At 37.3% G+C, this 21316-nt stretch overlaps 2 protein-coding genes across 2 annotated transcripts; one reads left to right on the forward strand and one right to left on the reverse strand.

The window, feature by feature from the left end:
• Positions 1-1445: 1445 nt before the first annotated feature.
• On the reverse strand, positions 1446-10969 carry LOC121727014 (tryptase-like). The gene is made up of 6 exons (XM_042114685.1): positions 10656-10969; positions 7844-7951; positions 6454-6574; positions 5661-5819; positions 4385-4513; positions 1446-2219 (listed from the first exon to the last, which is right to left on the reverse strand). Exons 1-6 carry the CDS (start codon positions 10917-10919, stop codon positions 2011-2013), a joined length of 990 nt encoding a protein of 329 aa, XP_041970619.1. The 5' UTR covers positions 10920-10969; the 3' UTR covers positions 1446-2010.
• Positions 10970-19399: 8430 nt separating this feature from the next.
• Positions 19400-20718, forward strand: LOC121727413. The gene is made up of 2 exons (XM_042115255.1): positions 19400-19650; positions 19721-20718. The coding sequence occupies exons 1-2, from the start codon at positions 19521-19523 to the stop codon at positions 20632-20634; spliced, it is 1044 nt and encodes a 347-aa protein (XP_041971189.1). The 5' UTR covers positions 19400-19520; the 3' UTR covers positions 20635-20718.
• Positions 20719-21316: the final 598 nt, after the last annotated feature.

Raw genomic sequence — 21316 nt, forward strand, 5'->3', positions numbered from 1 at the left:
TTAGTAATGTCAATGTGAGTACGCCAATCGAGACTGCTGTCTATATGTAGCCTGAGATCTTTGACATTAGAGCTAAAAGGGATGACACTATTACCAAAGACGACGGGTGGAAGGGCTCCAATGTCGACTCGACTCATCAAGCGCGGACTGCCAATCACGATGGCTTGACATTTACTGGAGTTTAGATGCAGACCGAAATTTGCAGACCACACGTTTATAGCCTCTAAGTCCTGGTTCATGTTCCTAATGCGGCAGCCGAAAGGTAACTCTCCAACCTTCTCTTGAATGTAAACCTGCAAATCATCGGCATAAAGGTGATACGCACAATGAAGTATAACCAAGGATATAAGATTAATAAATAGTAAAAACAAAAGAGGAGAGAGAATACCGCCTTGAGGTACACCAACTTCGAGATCCACCCAACTAGAAGAGGAATCATTTAATCTTACACTCTGCTGGCGTCCTCGAAGATAGGATTTCTGTTAACAATTATCTGTTAATATTTCTGTTTTTTTTTTTTTCAAAACAACATTAATTTGTTAGTAGGTGAACTACTTAAGAAAATTAGTAGGTACCTATCTAAAAACATAGAACAATTATTATACCTAATTAAATTCTCTTACGTATACTCGTATAAATTTTAACGTTCCTTGTAAATAAATTCTGACAAGAAAAGAACTCTGCAGGATATTAAAACCATGATGGTCAATAAATTATTATTTTATTCATTTTACACCACTTAAAACTAATTTACATTTTCAATTTAAGTATCAGTAATTAATCTTTGGCGTTAAAATTATTGTTTTTTTTACTCGAATAGCGAGCGACAAAAACCGCGCTTCGTCATGGCGTGCGGAGCCACAAACTATCATTTAAATAATAAATTAACTCAAAGTCTATTAAAACTAAATAACTTACAACTATTAGGCTTAAATATTGTCAATAAAAATGTCTACCTGTAATTTACATAATATGTAAAAACTTTTGTCGACAGACTGGAATTAATGGATATAAAAATCCATACTAATATTATAAATGCGAAAGTGTGTCTGTCTGTCTGTCGTTTCGGGATACTTTGAGTCCCGGGAAAGGACATAGGATACTTTTTATCCCGGAAAAATGTACGGTTCCCGCGTGATAAACGAATTTTGGCGCAACGGAGTTGCGGGCATCGTCTAGTATTTCATAAAATGTAATTATAAGAAATACTTTTATAATGACAATGACAAAATGTCTTACTTTTACACATTCATAGGAACAAAGCGTACGGTAACACTAGGTGGTACACATAAATACACGATACCCAGTTACGAGGCAAAAATTAAAACTAGAAAATGCAAATAATAGCGATTGTTCCGCACTGAATAATTTTCATTTTTATATTTAATTATAAATATAATATACTAATAATAATTGTTTCATTAGACTTCAATTTGTGTGTATTATATTTCCGATGATACATGAGGCGGCGAAAACATTGTTGACACTTGACTTGAATTGTTTATAAGCCGGTTCAAGGTAGATTCACATTGTAACTAATACGTCTTATTGTGGTCGTTATGGGGAATGTTAACGACTGATTTTACATTTAGAATTCTGAACCGGATAGTTGGAACTTGGAACTAATCAAAATGATAATCACAAAACTAATAGTAAGTGTGCTCACTTTTACAATATCGACTCAACAAAAAGTTCTCTAGGTACCTGAAATATAATTAGTTAAAATATCTGAGATTTGAATTACACACAATACAGTAAATGAGCTAAAAAACACTGACATGGCTGCTATAGCTTCTGTGCAAGCCCCGCGTGCGTTGACACTATCCTGGCTGGACAGAGAGCTGCAACGCACGCAAGCCAAGAGGTAAGGCTTCTGCCCGGGCGCCTGGCTACTTTAAAACTCAGGCAAAGTAGAACTAGCGCTTAGTCCAAATATCAAGCTAGAGATAAGACAAGCTAAATTGATCCAGAGGTTCTGCCGAGGCACCAGGCCAGTAGCACATGCCAGGTCTACAGCTTCTGTCCAAGCGCCTGCGCTGCGCGTTTCAGCCAGGGTAGGTAGGCGGCAACGCGCGTGTAGACGCCGGGGCGGCCGGGCCTCGCGCACCCCGCCCCCCACGACACCACCCCCCGCAGCTGCCAGCCCCCGCCCCCCGTCGCACACGCCAGCGGACCCCCGCTGTCGCCCCGACATGCGTCCACGCCGCCTGACAGAACACCTGCAGAGAGACGTGACGTTCAACCTCCTTTAAGTATACACACTTTTCTTCTAGATATCATTGGCATTAGAGCCACACCCCAATAGTGCCAATACCACGATATCACATAAAAGTGTCGTAAAAAAATAATAACCAGATGATGTCCGTCCTCTGATGTTGCGTACTTACACGCAACATCAGAGTATTTACAAGTGTACTTGTAGGTGTCGGTGTCGTGGAAGTTCATTAATGGGCGGCAATCGTTTACCATGAGGCGATTCATCTGCACGCTTTGGTCCATTAAAAAAAGACACTATCTACTTTAGGTACTTTTATAGATAACGGTATCCTTGACATTCTAGATTCCACGCCAAATAAACAGACAGCAGACTTGATGTTATACTCGCAAATGCAAATAAGGTGATCGATCTTCGAACTTTGGTACGCAATACTCAATTTTACGTATCAGATGTTGCAAAAACAAATTCTTTAACTCAACTGCTCGAAGAACACACGTGGGCGACAAACCGCTAAGATCCTTGTCGTTATGTAATAATAATATTTAAATGCTACATTTTATACAAACAAGCAAAAACTTCATTATAGAGTCATCGTTTAAAATATTTCTATAGCTTAATAGCTCATAATAAAGATAATAATTAATTACTTGATAATGATTTTATTATTATTGTCCTCATAATTGTTCTCCTGTGAAATCGAAATAGCAATACATTTAACGCGCATACAAGTAAAATATGAAGCAGGCATTCAATTTTTTTTTCATCTTGTTGTATTAATAAATAAATAAATAAAAAAATATTATACCAGCCCTATGTAAATGCAACGCCACACTATAAAGCCACCGACGACGATAAACTACACAACGTTTTTGTAGTTGAAGCTCTTTCATTACGAGTATCAATTTATCATCAATGCAGGAAGCGTTTACAGGATGTGACATAACTAAGTGATAATACTTAAGGGTGTGTATGCGTCCCCTACCAGGCCTGTCCCACTCGCGAGAATAGGTATCGAACTGTAAGTACCACCCGCGGGTGGCCAATCAGTAGGGACTCACAAGCGAGCGGTGACGCACGCATTTTTGTCGCGTATCTACTGTTTACTGATTATAGAGGAATTTTATTCATGATACTGATTTAACCGCTGTGACAAAATCGTTATAAATCTTATAAAAATGAACAATTAAGAAAGGCTAATGAAATATGTATTTGAATAAGGTATTTAAATACAAAAAGTAGATAAAAACTATACAAACGTAGCAAATAAACCAATTTCATACAAAGAAACGCACAAACTACACAGAAATAAATACAAGTTACTATGTTTAAATTGTAAAAGTTTCCTGCACTATAATCGAATATACAGTGTGTAACAAAAATAAGTGATAATACTTTAGGGCGTGTACGTGTTCCTTGTAGAGAGTTCACTGTGAAAGTAGCAGCGCTGAAAGACGAATTTTTTTTTTCACTTTTGTATGGGCAAGGGGCCGACCGTCACGAGTTTCCCCATACAAAAGAGAAAAAAAAATTCGTCTTTCAGCGCTGCTACTTTCACAGTGAACTTTCTACGAGGAACACGTACACACCCTAAAGTATTATCACTTATTTTTGTTACACACTGTATAAAACTACTATAAAATATAGTTTGGGTTACTAAAATTTTATATTACTATAAAAAGGTTTGCTATTCATACCAATAGTAATTAAAAAAGAATATTTTGTTTTCTAAAAGGCGAAAACCTTGACTTCGTCAGAAAAGGTACGAGTTATGATAGACCGAGAGCGGACATGTAGGTGAATATAATTGTAGGCACCTAGCACTGTGTGGTCGAAATTTGAACTTAATAGTATCGTAACATGAGTCGTTATTGCTTTAAACGGGTTTCGCAAGTGAGACTTCTGTTGGTACTACTAATATATATTCTGTGCCCCTACATAGAGTTCGCTGTAAAAATAGTGCAGCGCTGAAAGAGTAACTTGATTTTTACTTTTGTATGGAACAATTTATGACGCGGGCGCTGGCCCATACAAATCACAAGAAAAAAAATTCTCTTTCAGTGCTGCAGAGAACTCTATATAAGGGACACAAGCTCACCCTAAAATATTAATAATATAATGAAATAATATTATCAGTTAGTTTTGTTACACCCTGTATATGTCACTCACCGGCACAAAGCATGGAGTCTAGTATAGGCTGTTGGCGGCCACCAAGCACCTGGCTCTTGCGGCACGTGCTCAGTTCAAGGATCGGCACCGCGGCCGCGCGCAATACCGGCGCGAAGCTTTCTGTACCCTCTGGAACATATTTCGCTTTCAATTAATTTCCATTTCTAAGAATTTTCTAAACAATTCTTTTGAACACTCTTAGGCCGGTATAAATAGTCAGTACTCAAGATGCATCTCGTTCTCAAAACGCGATTCGGCTCTATGATTGGTCCAAATTTTGACAGCCAACCAATCACAGAGCCTGAACCATGTCTTGAGACCGAGATCTCGAGTACTGACTATTTATACCGGCCTTAGTTTCATAAAACTCACTACCTAATTACCGTAGGGCGTAGGCTTATGGTATAGCTTGAAGGAGAGGAATAGGAGACCTTAAGGAAAGCCATTGCCCAGTAGTGGGACAGAATAAGGGCTCTTCATAAAAAACTACCAAAGTGTTTGGTTCCTACAGGCTATAACAAAATAAACCGATAAAAGTTGAGGGTGTGTTTATGTCCCTTATACAGGGCGCAATACCCCGCCCGGGCCCCCGCTCTACAGACCCCGCTTTAGTAACCATCCTGCAACGATTTTAATTGGGATAAATCATAAAATAATATGTTATTGTAAAAAAAATTGCACCCCATTTTTTTTTATTAAAATTATGGCTTAAGTATCATTAGGATAGTCATCCTACTACCTACTAGTCATAATACTTAAACCATAAAAAAATTGGACGGAAGGTTTAATTGCACCCTGTATACAGTGTGTAACAAAAATAAGTGATAATACTTTAGGGTGTGTACGTGTTCCTTGTAGAGAGTTCACTGTGAAAGTAGCAGCGCTGAAAGACCAAAAAATTTTTTCACTTTTGTATGGGGAAACTCGTGACGCTCTGGCCATTGCCCATACAAAAGTGGAAAAAAAATTTCGTCTTTCAGAGCTGCTACTTTAACAGTGAAGTCTCTACAAGGAACACGTACACACCCTAAAGTATTATCACTTATTTTTGTTACACACTGTATAGAGGTAAAGTTCGCTATGAAAGTAGCACTCACTAAGCAGCGCTGAAGGAGTAAAAATTTTATTCACTTTTGTATGGGCAAGCACCCCAGTGCTATAACATTGCCCATAAAAAATAAAAAAGTAAAAAAAAAAACTCTTACAGCGCTGTTACTTTGTTTTGTACCCTGTATAATAAGCTTAAGAGTAAAGCATTGAGCCTTACGTAAATTACCTGACTGGTATCCCCAGCCGCTGACGGCGCACCAGGCGCCGGGCGCTATGGGCGCGTCTTCCGCTGGCAAGCAGATGGGCCGCACGTGGCTGTCGAAGCGCACGCCGCCGCCGGACCGCGCCACCAGCACCAGCGCGATGTCGTGGCTGTGCGGGCCTTCTGGAATGGAGTTGGGCAGCTGTTACAACAGTCTACGCAGCTCTGGATTCACGTATAGGCAGTATAGGCCATGGCCTATGGGCAGCAGCGTCGAGGGATGGCGGCAGAGTTCGTACATAGGGGTGGCGGAAGGCCATGAATCACGGTGAATAGCCACGGTGAATTTACAATGCCGCACCGGTCATATATTAATACTCCACAAACAATCCCGTGCATATAATCTGACTGTAACTGTCAATAGTCGGCCCAAGGTGTAGAGTGAAAATTTAGAAAAATATGTTGTATACAGTATATTTATTTTCCTTGGAAAAGGATTTTTTAGAAATTTGGTATGGTAGTATAACTACTACCATACCAAATTTCTTTGAATTATTATACTACCAAACTTTGTTTGAATTATTATATATAGAGTTAACACTCTATATAATAATCCAAACAAAGTTACAAGTCCACGAGGTGCAATAAAGTCAGTGGCGGCCCTAGGGGGCGGCGAACAGGGCAATGATCGCCCAGGTCCTCGCTCTTGCAAAAGCCTCGCAAGGTATTTTTTTTTGGCAGGGCCTCGCAAAGACCTTCCGCCCGGAGCCTCGCAATGGGTAAGGCCGCCACTGGTAATAGCAAAGTTTTCGCAAACCTTTCCTGAAGTCAGGGTGCGGCACGACCTTGTCGACGAGGAAGCGGTGCTCGTGCTTGTCCTGCAGGTTGAGGCGGTGCTGACCCACCAGCAGGCGGATATGCTCCAGCTCTAGGGGTTGCTGAAATGTGCGTTAGGTTGTGGGTTATGATACAGTATATAGAGTTAGATAGTGTAAATTGGGTACAAAACTTTACTGCCATGATTTTCTGTCTATACAAAGAGAAGTAAACTTTAATTATTATTGACGTCACTAATGCTAATATTATAACTATCGCCGTGGTCAAGGGTTTTTTTAATATAGCTTTGATCTATCGGCAGTCGTATCGGGCATCCGGCAAGATTATGCAAGTAAAGAAAAATTGAGTGCGAATATTATTTTGTGGGAAGACCTATTTAGCTGTAAGTGATGTTTGAAATTTAGTATAATTGTGTAAAAGTGAGTGAACGCAGAGGCATGCATTACAGCACCTACCTCATAGAATTAGAACGTTAGAAAAGGCATTCCATACAATCGTCAGCGCTAAAATGTGTCACCCTCGAAATGAGTGAGCTCACTCATCTGAGAGCAGTGTGCCTTAGGACGCGGTAACAGCCGGACGTGTTTAATTCATTGATTACCGCGTTGTTTTTCGCTACATTTCGCTCCAGAATGCCGTCATGTGCGTTCCGACAGTGCAGTAACAAAACGAGGAATACAAATAAAGCCAAAGGTGTAATATTTCACACGTAATTTTACACCTTTTGCTTTAAGCTTATTATAAATTATTGTCTTCTTAAGAGAAAAATCAAAGCGACGCGTAAAATGAGCGAAAGAGAAAGTAGTATATAATAATAATAATAATAATAATAAAAAAAAAAAAAAAAAAAAAGTAGTATATGATATTACTGTAAGACAAAAAAGGACGGCAATATTTTCTCGATTCGATTAAAGCGTAAAATGAGTGAAAGAGAAAGTAGTATAAGCTATTACTGTAAGACAAAAAAGGACGACAATAATTTCTTGATACACATTTTGCATGCAAAAACATTGCTACAGTTTTGACGGCATACGTCGTATCTAAGTATTTTGATATCGTTGACCTACCTCCTTTTCCACACTGCCTATGCGTAACATGCAAACACCATCACCATATAAGTAATAATGTTAGCAAATTCTTGTAGTGCCTCTCACCACCATGTAAGTTGAAAACCTCGACGCGTATTTTGTCCCAACACCGGAGCAGCCTCAGGAACAACGTCCGTCAATATGTTCGTAGAGTCCACATCCTGAGGATGCTCCGGTGTTGGGGTTATCAACTAGTGATGTTTGAATTAAATAAATTAATAAATGAAACAGCCACCGATGTGGAAATCTACTATTCTACTGATGGGTGGGATAAAGTGTTACCCGGTCGAAGCAGTGGGCGGCGGAGAGCACGAGGCGCTCGGCCAGCACGGCGCCGCCGCAGTGGTGTTCGAAGTTCAGCTTGTCCACGTCCAACATCTGGATGTCCACCTGCGGACAGTATTCGACACCAAGTTATAATACGTAGCTTACTTAGAGAGACTTAGGCCCAATTTCACCAGTTATTTAAGAGTTAGGATTTTAGGATAACTTGATGGAAGAAGAAATATCTTCTCTTGTTCAGTAATAACTAAATCCGATTATATGGTATAATCGGTGAATGAATGAAGGTAAATGAATGTACTATCAGAGAAGTTCATTCCTAGGCAGATGGCGGAAGTAATTTGGTCACGTGAAGTCAAACCCATCCGACCGATCACAGTTAACATCGAATTGACATAAGCCAACCAAATGACGTAGGTCCGTCAACTGCCTAGGATTTAGGAATCAATTTCCTCGATGGGACCTACAATTTTGACTATAAAACTTCAAAATAAAAATAAAGATTGCTAAATGATTAGCAATAACTCAAACTAGCGGAAACACAATTCTCAAACCGGCCTTAAAATGTTCAGGGCGTCACAGACAAAAATTCTTAACCGTATCACACGTGTCACTAATTTAACTATAAACAGGGTGTAAAAAACAAAATGATAATACTTTAGGGTAGCGGTCGACCTCATGGGTCGCAGTGACGTCAGGGCTACAGTGACCTGCCTTCTTTAAAAAAAAAAAAAAAGCGGTCGGCAACCTGCAGCCCGTGATTGTTTTGTGAATCCTACTAATATTATAAAGGCGAAAGTTTGTTTGGATGTATGGATGTATGGATGTGTGGATGTGTGGATGTATGGATGTTTGTTACTCTTTCACGCAAAAACTATTGAACGGATTTTAATGAAACTTTACAATAATATAGCTTATACATCAGAATAACATAGAGGCTATAATTTTAACCGTCTTTCAAAATGGGGGAGGTGTTATGTTCGTTTTCTTATGTTCAACGATTACTCCGCCGTTTGTTAACCGATTTTCAAAATTTTTTTTTTGGTATATAGGGTATCATCCCAGTTTGATATTATATTCACAAAAATGCTGATCTGATGAAGGATGCATAAGTAATCGAGGGAAATCCTCAAAATTTATATGGAAACATGTGGTGACTTCGGTTCCGTGAGAAGTATTCTAAGCATATGCTACCAACAAGTAAGATTTTGCACCGAGGTACACCTGGTATACCGTGGTTCGGAAGGTGCTGAGAGAACTCCTGATCCTTTATAGATACAAGTTTGGGAGTTTCGGCGTTGTTTTAAGAACGGAAAGCATATGCTACTATACAAATTACATTTATCATCAGCATCACTACCATATTATTATACCATGCATCGTCTCATGGTTATGACTTATGAGCCTATAATGACCCTGTTATTGGTACTTTTCATTGTCTTTTAGATCGAGACTCGAGTTTGTCAAGCGATAATTGAAAGCGATAATTATAAACCTGAAGAGTATGTTTGCTTGAACGCGCTAATCTCAGGAACTACTGGTCTGATTTAAAAACTTATTTCAGTGTTAGATAGCTAATATATATTATCACGCTAAGACTAATACGACCGAAGAAACTCAGGAAAATGTGGGAAAAACGGGGGAAATATTAGAAATTACGAACTACTGGAGCAATTTTTATGGCAATATTTGGCACAGATATAGAGTAAATAAGACTTATTTTTTATGGGAAAATGTACGGTTTCCGTAAAATTCCTAATTTACGCGGGCGAAGCCGCGCGGGACATCTAGTAAGTTATAAAAAAATAATGTTTTCTAATATTGCCAGTAGTTATCACAACTTAAATTTGTGTCATTTTGTAATAAAAACTTTGTTTATTTTTCTGAATCCTCTTATCTCTTACAAATCTCTCTTACAAATTTTGACAGCTCACTTTTTACTAGTGCCATCCAGAGAGCCAGAGGTTGAAACTTTTTTTTAAATTGTGGTCTAGAAAAGCCCTCATTATGCGTAGGTATACAGTGTGTTTGGTCAGGAAGTCAGGAACTAGCGATATTTTAAGCATCCATATGTACTTGTTATGCAAAAAACCACTAACTACTAGGTCTGGCCCCCTTCGCCTCTATGTGGTAGGCACTTTATTATTGACTCTACCCGGCTAGCAAAAAACATTCTTTCTCTGTGACTTGTGAGGTTTCGTCCTATTGTCATAAAAATAGCTTTAAATGAAAGTTAATTAAATAACACAAAAAACCACAAAAAGGAGTTTTCTATGCAAGAAGTTTAAATAAGTCATAAAGCTTCTAAAAAAATAAATTAAACACGTGCAAATTTTACAACTATTCCATTTTTTACAAAAACAGCCCCATAACCATTTTGGGTTGTGAGGGTTATGGGGGCTGTTTCTGTAAAAAACCATAGTTGTAAAATTTGCACGCGTTTTCTCTATACCTATCTTTAGAAACTTTATGACTTTTTTAAACTTTTTGAAAAAAAAATACCCTTCTTTGTGTTTTTTATGGTAGACTATCTAACTACCCTTTCATTTAAGGAATCAGCGCTGAAAGACCATTTTTTTGTGATTTTTGTGGGCTAGCGCCCCAGTGTCATGAGTTTCCCCATACATAAGTGAAAAAAAAAATTTGCTCATTCAGCGCTGCTACTTTCACAGTGAACTCTCTATACACGGGACTCATGCACACCCTAAAGTTACCACTTAGTTTTGTCACACCTTGTATTTATTTTGTCCCTCTAGGTACAATTCTACTGCAACATTATATCTTCTTCAGAAAAGCCTTAATGCGATCTCACCTGCCAGGGGAAAGCCCCGTAGGGCGCCTCGGAGCCGCCCACGATTTTCCCGCGCCGCAGCGTGAAGTCCACCGTCCGCGTCCCGCACTGCACACTCTCCTTCTCACTCCCCCTCGACACGAAGTTCTGATTTAAGTAGCTCGTCGAGAAGCTCAGCGCCTTCGACGACGATCTATTCCTGTAGAACTCGCCGTGATCTACGCGGTTCTGGAACACGCTCGCCCCACAGATGTTTGTGATAATTAACAGTAATAAACAAAACATTGTTTTGATTTCGTTTGTCCCAGTTAAATCATTAATTTGTTACGATTTAAATAACACTTTTGATATTAATTACACTTATATCGATGACGGTGTCCTCTCCGATTTAGGTATTTGTATTATGTTTGGTTTTAATTAATAAAACTTATGAATCGGATGCGGCGAACTGACATGGCGTTCCATCGCCCGGCGCACGCGCACGCAGTAGCTACGGGTTGCGTGCACGCTTTTTAACAACCGAAAACGAAATGAGGTGTCGGTGATGGCTTCGGTTCATTTTTCTAATTCATTGACAATGCCATGTGCGCGACACACGCGAATGTGGGTCACGCGACAGATCTCGAGATGCATCCTTTGTCTGCACTTCGATTGTACGCAAATTCGGGTCGTCGTGACTCTTGAGCTTTCGAAGAAGATCTGTACGTAAGCTTATTGAGTATGCGTAATTATTCGCAGAATTGTGTGCCAAATAGTAATGCTTTGCAAGGATTTCGTGTAAAAGTAAAAGTAAGATTCTTTCTTTCTTTCATTCTTTACATGATATAGGTTATTATAACCAAATAACTGGCCAGTCAAACTTAATATATATATTCACCTACTTACCTACTTAGAATTTTGCAAATTACAAGAATTGATTAAATTTATTATAAACAACAAAGTCATACTAAAACACATACCTACAGAATCATATTATACATATCTACTAAAAGAAGATTGAAACCACAGAAGCGGAAGATCTTGCCGATGGGTGTCGCATTTGAGCAGATGTGATGTCCTATTGATGGAGACGTTTCGAATGCGACAGTGATGATGATGGACGCCCACATATTCATAAATATGTTCATCTGTGTCGCGATAAGTAATCCAATAATAATTTACTTCAGCACAATGCCAAAGCGAATTTTTTTGCGCGTTAATTTCTCTGCTATATAATCGCACCAAAAGTGTTTAATAGGTAATTTCAAAAATTAATTTGCCACTTCATTTTTTGTATTCAAATAACAAATAAAATAAAGTTATGGGCACGAGTAAACAGTTTTTGCGAGCTAAAGCAAAGTTCTGAAGGCAATAGTTTATCAGGTTATTATAGGCCACGAAATTGTAATGTAGGTACAAATATGTAAATCTTCAGATTTATATTTTCAAAATAATAAATGTGTGCTACATACGCCGTCAATGTCAACCACTATCTGTGATTAAGGGTAAAGTAATTATATGATGCAGTTTACACTTTGTCATAGTTTTGATGCGACATATTATACTTGAGCCAAAGGATTATTTAAGGCTCAGTATGCGTTGAATTAAGCGCATCATATTTACCTTTATGACACTATAGTTATCTACACTATATCAAATGTTAAAAACGTCACAAAAATAAAATCGAAACAATGACAAATAACGGCGAGCTTTACTCCCGTTTATATCTTTTGTATAGGGATCGCTGTTTCACAAGTCACAACTCACAAGGTTCAGATTTTACTTCCTGAAAATTGATTTCGTACTTTATTACTATATTTCTAACAAAATTATTCTGAAAATGAGTACCTATATTAGGTATACAAGACCAGAAGTAACAGAAATACACATCTATATATTAATACATGAGAGAAAAACTTTGTAACCCTTTTTACGAAAAATAGGGAAACGTAGGTGCATGAAATTTCGCACAGTTATAGTTTATATGGTGAAGGAGTGCATCGAGCTAATATTATTTTGAAATTATGCTTTTATCATATATATTTTTAACAAATAAAACGTTCTCACACTACGACACTACTACTAGGAAAAATGACAGATTTTTGAGTGACAAGCCTATACATACGAATTATACTCTTTTATTTATGGTTGAAACTTGAAGTCTGTCGACAACAAGTTGACAAATTAAAAATGGATTATTGTTTTATTTTATTTGATTTTAGATACTATTAGACAATGCTTAAACGGCCAGTCTGAGATCAGCTGAGTCCCAGAGACAAGAATTGAAAAAATCTAGGTAGTAGTCCTAATGTCGTTGCGGGTAAGGTCGAATTTCGACCATTGGGCGATCTCTAGTAGCATTAAATAAGTCCATAAACCCAAAATATACGTTTCGAGGATGAAAATATACTTTTCTGCCTAAAATATTTTTCTTAATTATTTTTATCTACTTTATGACATAGGCCACAAGGCAGCCTAGACGCTTGCAGCCTGCACCACCGACTCCCTGGAACCTTGGATAATCTTTTCTTTCAATTTATTAATTGATATTAATAACATGTGTTATTTTGACTGTTTGCACCATAAGCTTCCACCAAAACCGTGGAAACTATCATAAAATGCATATAAAGTTTACGGTTGGCGCTGAAAACCTCCGAATCCCAGCCTTCATCGCTATGTAAATACTGCGCAGTAAAACCGGTTCGCACCGGTTGGCGCCGCCTTAACAGTCGCCCCACATACCATCATTTACATGTTATCTATAACTTTGACCTATTACTACACTATATATGCAAAGGACAATGCATGGGGCCGACGACGGTGTACAGACACCAAGGAAAAATACTTATATTTTCCAGAACAGGAAAAAATAACATGAATTATAATTTCTCCGCCTTTGAAAAATTACAGTATTTTTCCTTTCCCCTGTTCTCTCTTCGGCCTAGAGTGTCAAGAGGGGGGTCATCTCTGCTGCCTATAAGTTGCATTCTTATTACTCGATTAAGACGATATACAAAAGTAGATTTAGTTTTCCCTGGAAGAAAGTCAATGCAATTAAAACTCCCAGCTGTGATATCATGCAAATATTACAATAAATGTCTAGGAAGGTTATATTATATAAAATAGGAGGTTATAACTTGTACCTAACTCTGTTGTATAATAACAAAGACAAAAATGTTATCGTTGCCTATTAGAAAAAACAATGAATGTTTCATATTTTTTTGCAGACTATACCCAAGTGCAGCTCATAATACCGCATAGTATTGCATCAGATGGATTTGTTTGATAACACCAAGGTTTTCAATCATTTACGTTAACCTACATTTGTATTGACTGCGCACTACGTTTTTAAGGAAGCTATGAAACCTCAAATGTGTGTTCTATAAAAACGTAAAATTTGTAAACTTAGTTCACAAAAGTTGCCAAAAATATTCACAAGTTTGCTCACACTATCCATCTAAATTCAATTCTAAGTAACATATTATATATAACCAGTTTTTTAGATATGTAGGCATGGGAGCCGGCAGGGGGGTGCCAGGTGGTGCACTTGCACCTTTTTTTTTTATGAAATAAGGGGGCAAACGAGCAAACGGGTCACCTGATGGAAAGCAACTTCCGTCGCCCATGGACACTCGCAGCATCAGAAGAGCTGCAGGTGCGTTGCCGGCCTTTTAGAGGGAATAGGGTAATAGGAGAGGGTAGGGATGGGAAGGGAAGGGAATAGGGGAGGATAGGAAAGGGAATAAGGTAGGGGATTGGGCCTCCGGTAAACTCAGTCACTCGGCGAAACACAGCGCAAGCGCTGTTTCACGCCGGTTTTCTGTGAGAACGTGGTATTTCTCCGGTCGAGCCGGCCCATTCGTGCCGAAGCATGGCTCTCCCACGTATAACCTCTTGGGAATCACGGGATCAACAGGAATTATGGAAAGAAAAAGCGTATGGTAATTATTTTTTTATTCACATCGCAATAATTCGCAGGCAAACGTTTCGGCACTAAATGATTCTGTTGTCGTAAATAGACAGTCACTGTTGTTCGTAAAAAGTAAACAGAAAAGAAAGAAAATTTAAATCTGCACCACTCTATGTAGGTACTTACTAGGTGTAGGAACCGTCATAGTTAAAGTATGAAAGCGCTATTAATACAGAGTTACAAGTTATTTCTTTTATAATGTAAGTGTTAAATATAGTTATTTGGCAGAATACCATTGCAGCGAGCTAGCTTGCTGCGTATAGCTGAGCCTGGGCCAATTGTGCCTACAATACCTACAATACATACATTGAGTGACATCACACAATGTATGTATTGTAGGTATTGTAGAAATAAGCACTTCAACTGTATTTTTGTTTGATTTACATGTGTTGTGTGGTGACAAAATAAAAATATTCTTGTTCTTATTTATTTTAGTACTAGATGACCCGGTGAACTTCGTATCACTTGCCTCCTGATTTATTTAAAACATTAATAAAATATTGTGACTATAAATTGATATGAAAGCTATCCTATCTTTCACGCTGAATCAAATTGCACACAGTGTACAAATCAAATTTAAATCGGTTCAGTAATTTAGGAGTCCATCGCGAAAAAACAACGTGACAATTAATAATTTTTATATAAGATACTAGCTGTTGCCCGCAACTTCGTCCGCGTGAATGTATGTTATTAAAATCGAGATTTAGAAAATTGAACACCCATACATACGACAATTTTATTTGGATCTATATATTACATACGAAATTTTTAATTTACATCAAAGACCCAGGAAACTTGAACCTCAAATACTTATCGTTTTAAAAAATCCTTTCTTCGAAGACCGCTTGGCGTGGACAGGGTAGGGGGCCACAGGACAAGGGAAAGGAACATGTGACGGAGATAGAGGATAGACTTCAGAAGACGTGATTTAATGTAGGCATCAATCTCTCTTTAACCTGCCTCTTATTCTCAGATTCATAACCTACAATGAAACCAGAACAAAATAACGCTTGAAGTTGTTTACTTACTAAATAAAGAATTACATTGTGGGTACACAATGTAATTTCTTTATGGGCGTTGACCCACCGGCCACCACACATTCCCACCACTGTATCTCCTGTGTCACCAGGATCGACAGCGGTATCCAACCACGAAAACCCTTTGATATGATCTCAGAGAACCCGAGGTACAGGCTCAAACTGGTTTGGCGTAACAAAATTAAGAGAGGCTCTCATAGTACAACAAACATAATTTTTTTTGGCCTTTTTTGCTCGATATCAATAATGACAACAGGCAGGCAGTCGAAATTTTCACAGAATCCTTAATTATATGTGTACTTTAATAATCTATACATATACATAAAATTGGAGTGTCTGTTTGTAATATTGAAAGAACCGTTTTTTACTCGATGTCTGTCTGTCTGTCTGTCTGTTTGTTCCGGCTAATCTCTGAAATGGCTGGAGCGATTTTGACGGGACTTTTTTTGACGCATAGCTGATGTAGTAAGGCATAACTTAGGCTACTTTTTAACCGACTTCCGAAAAGGAGGAGGATATATTTCACTTTTTTTATATTGGTTCGCGGACAACTCCGTCGTTTGTAGACCAATTTCCAAAATTCTTTTGTTGTTGTATGAGATGTTGATGATGATTGAAATTTCGGGTAACATGATCACAAAAGTGGTGATCTGATGATGCAATCCATGGGAAATCGACAGGACTCCTTAAAATTTATATGGAAACATATAGTGATTTTACGTTTTTCTGAAGGATTTTAAGCTTAAACTACCAAACAATAAGAATTTGCGCTGAATTACACACTGGTTCCGAACTGGTACTTCAGCGCAAATTCTTATTGTTTGGTAGTTTAAGCTTAAAATCCTTCAGAAAAACGTAAAATCACTATATGTTTCCATATAAATTTTAAGGAGTCCTGTCGATTTCCCATGGATTGCATCATCAGATCACCAATTTTGTGATCATGTTACCCGAAATTTGTAACTACATCTCATACAACAACAAAAGAATTTTGGAAATTGGTCTACTAACGAAATATATCCTCCTCCTTTTCGGAAGTCGGTTAAAAAGTAGCCTAAGTTATGCCTTATTACATCAGCTATGTGTCAAAAAAAGTCCCGTCAAAATCGCTCCAGCCATTTCAGAGATTAGCCGGAACAAACAGACAGACAGACAGACAGACAGACAGACAGACATACAGACAAAAATTTAAAAAAATGTTGTTTTGGTGTATGTACCCTATATACATTAATATGCATCGAGTAAAAAACGGTTCTTTCAATATTACAAACAGACACACAATATGTATAGATGTATAGATAGATACATGATATAGACACATGATATTTTATTAAGTCCGTAGCTTTATGATAAATCAGCAACAATCAGGTTAGTCGTGAACTCCATGTCTTTGGGCGTCGTTATGACTGGACGAAAGTGTTTCTTCGACTTACATCAACAGGAAATGTCACTGGAGTACAGAGTTCCGTAACCTTTTGAGCACTTATGAATGAATATTTTATTATTATTTATTTTATATATATATCTTTGTAACTTTATCTTTTAATTTGCACAGTCTCACAACTTTCAACGTCGACTGAATAATTCTGACACTATTTTTTCAGTACGATTGATTCGAGTATAATATAATTGTATCGATATTTGTTAAATTATTGCAGAGGTAGAAGATTTAAAGATAGGCGTTTTGACTGGTTAGGGGAGTTTATGTGATATTTTGTGTAAGTTGGAAAATGCGTTGACAGATTCATGACATTAAATTGAAAGAGTAAAATTTTAATATGAATTCTCTTTCGTTCTACGAATATACACATACTCGTAGAAACATAATAATATGTTGTGGTAGAGTTAATGTTTTGATAACTTTTTAACGTAATTCAAATTTCAATCCAACATCACATTTTCACCACTGCAACTCCGATGTCGCCAGGATAAGCAGTGCGAACCAACCACGAAAACCCTTTGATATGATAGGATTAATATTAGGTATATTAACATTATCATAGGATTATCATAATCATGTGATTTATTGGCAGGGCAATGGTTGCGTACCCCTGCACGTCATCGTGTCAGAGATTGAATCGCAGTACAGTTACATCTCACCAGCTAGATGTGAGTCACGGGCATTAGCATACGGCGGTGGGCTGCATTGTGTCCCGCGCCCATCCATCAGCACCGCCCCGCCCGTTACCCGCCACACTGACCCCCGGGAACAACAAAATTTGCTGCAGTATCGTCTCACATAATTGATCGAAACGGTAACACCGATAAAGATCGACTTCCAGGTATCTTGTTAACATTGATCGATGTTTGATTATGCCAGAAGTTTCTTGGAACTTCGATGGAGCTGAAATTCGTGTATAGCGAGAGAACTGAACATTTTATCATGATAATGCTATTCCATGTCCTGTATTACGAGTATATCTCATCGAGTTAGTTAAACCCAACTGCATCATCCAAAGAATTTGTAGGAAGGTACTAGGTACTGTCGGTGGCCAAATTATTATACTCACATGAAAAAAGTACATTTTTGTGTTTAATAGGTGACATTGTTATCTTTAAAAAAGTGAATATTTTTTTTGCGTTATGGTAAGGAGTAGAGTCCTGCATAATTATGCAGGTGCCGTCTGGCTAATATTCAGCCACCTGGTGATGGAGAGGAGTTTGCAAAACACGCAGGTATTAGTCTGAAGTCGGACGCATGGTTCCTTCAACTAAATGTAGTCGACCATTCCCCTTTGAGCTATAAATCTTGCCCCATATCGTAACCAACAACACCAACCAAATTCAACAACACAGCTTTCATTAAAATTTTCAAGTCGCCTGCGGTGAACAAACTGGGAATTGTCCTGGAGGATCTAAATCAATTGGTTCATATTAAGGTTACGCCTTTAGAATTAAAAAATGCAATTAAAATAACTTGTTTTCCTCCTTCTAGTATTCCTCAGTCCAATGCTTAGATATGTATTCTGAGCAAACTTAGGTTTTTTCAAAGGACGGTAACAACTAAAATCACTCACACTGAGTATAATAATTTGGGCACTCATGACTGTAAGTTGAAAAAATATAATTATCAGGCTAACCTACACATTATCACATAAATATTCAGTATGCTTGATATGATTTTGCTATACTTCAAGCAGATCAGAAAATAATGAAAACCGAGTATATTTTAGAAATTATTTTCTTAAAACTTAATATGTTGACAGGTACTAAATGTAGCCATTCTGTACGAAGCATTGACTGAACTGTTCATCCCTCACAATGTCTGCCTATTCCTACATACAATTAACTGATTAAAGTTCTAATTATACTACAATATGCAGGTGTGACCTGGTACATATACAAAATATCAGTAGGTCAATTACCACAGTACTATTGTGCGCCCACACATGTAACGTACTATGGATCGGCGTAAGTTGATTCATAGTGAAATGGATCACCAAATACAATAGAAGTACTTTCAGCCACACACTAACCTACAAGCCCTCTTCTAATTCCATGCTCCAACCATTAGATGAGTCGCAAAATTGAAACCAAATTTTGATCTATAATAATTGTATATTATGTGTCTCGTTTCATGGTTTAGGTCATTCGTATACAAAAGCCGATAAGTGTGGAAAATAAATGCTAACTTCAAAAAGTGTTTGGTGAGTTATCGTACAAACATGTTATGTTTGAACCATGTATTAGTACACAATCATAATTTTCAAACAATGCTTTTCTTCGGTAGATTTTCATGATATGAAACTCGATGGTTTGAGTGTGAATTGAGTGTAAGATTTTTTTTGAAATTGATATTTTTGTAAGACAAACTATACAATAAAGATAAAAAATACTAATGGAATAAAAGAATTAGTGTGGTTTTATGTTCATCAAGTCTATCAGAAAAAATTAAGCTAAATGTTGCGATGGGGCTCCGACGTAATCTTCTTCAGAGTGATCTGCGTGTGCCTGATAACAGTCGCCTTTATATTTGCTCTCATTTTGACTAACGAATTTGTAGATATTGATAGTTTCCTCATGTTTAAAAGTAAGTAATTCTACTAGTTGTTACTAAGAGTCACATTTTCTTTAAGTTTTTGAGAACGTAATGATTTCAGCTCTGAACAAGCAAGAAGGTGTCGGAAGAGTTGATAATGAAGCTAAATATAATCTGTGCCATAAGAACTCTCGTGACAGAAGTATTATCTATAGATCCAAAAGATCTTCTATTGATCCCTCTGAAGGTAGCTTTAAATTGATATACAAGAATAAAAACATTAGGAACAATGAGAAAAGCAACTCAGAAAATGCGGTAGATTTGCTCCAACTTAATTTAAAAACAAATGAGCAGCTCGGTGAAAACACCACAACTTGGAAGGCATTGGTCAAGCTTAGGTCTAAGAGGCAAGTGAATTACGGTGAGGGTACAACTACAAAGACAATTAATAACAATGCTAACGCAACCGTAGAGGGAAATCGACATATTGATATAGAAATAAAAACACATTTCGATAGTAAAACCACAGACGCTGGAAGAAAACAGTTTATTAGTCACTTGATAGATAAAATACGACAAGCACTGCGCTCCGATACTGAAGTAATAAGTAATCAAATAGAAAATGAGCCTCATTTCAAGATTCGAGAGCAAGATCCAATAGTTGTTACTAAAAATATTATATTCGATTCGAAGAATTTTCGTCAAGCTGATAATGCTGACCTTGGAAAAATAGATATTCGATATAAAAAACCCAAATTCAAACATGTGAAAACAGCTGAACGAAATAATAAATACATCAAAGATTTTCAAAATTCATTAGGAAGAAGATTTCAAAAACCAATAGCTGATAATGCAGAAATCGATCATATTAATTCTGAACTATATTTCAGCAATAGTTTATCTTTGTTATCTAATAATATAGTCGGCGCAGGCGATGGCTACTATGATCAACACTTGCACAGCTCATCGGTACAAAAATCACGATATAACGAGTTGGACGATGTTATTAAAGTGTACCATGACACTATTATATAGTTGTATATTGTATTTGTGAAACTTGTAAATATTTTAAATTATTAAAGATGGTTCTGTATAAGTACGATTTCATTATTCAAGACTTAAGGCGAGGATAAACCCCAATTTGTTATTCCGTGACTCCCGGTTTACCTAGTTCCAATATAATAACGAAGTGTTAAAAAATATGAGATATAAAGCACAATATTGAAAATACCTTAAACCATAGAATTATAACCTTGTTATATGTATTGACGTCGTTGCCTTAAACCATAAACATTTTAATAAAACGTAATACTTTGGCTGTAATTAATTTACAAACTCACCTCCGATAAAAATCTATTTCATCGAAATATAAGTATTAACTAGGATAATTATACATTTTATTTGAATAAATTGTTAGTAAATCTATATTAAAATGCCCTTAACCGAACAATTTTGTTTCTTAATGTTTATTTCCAAAGATATTTTAAAAGAACATGAAAAATAGAGAAGATCCGCCCGAGAACCTACAGTTTTATGCTAAGCTAAAATGAATCTTATTGCGATGCGTATACGCCTGGTCTTTGGTTGTGTGCAAGGTTATCGTTTTGGATTGAGATTAATCCCCGCCTTAAGAGTATAACATAACCAAGTAAACATTTTTATGACCGTACAAAATAAACATATGACATTTTCACTCCTCAAATCTTCTAAGATGAAA

The sequence above is a fragment of the Aricia agestis genome, chromosome 5, assembly GCF_905147365.1.
Source record: "Aricia agestis chromosome 5, ilAriAges1.1, whole genome shotgun sequence".
NCBI classification, from domain to species: Eukaryota; Metazoa; Arthropoda; class Insecta; order Lepidoptera; family Lycaenidae; genus Aricia; species Aricia agestis.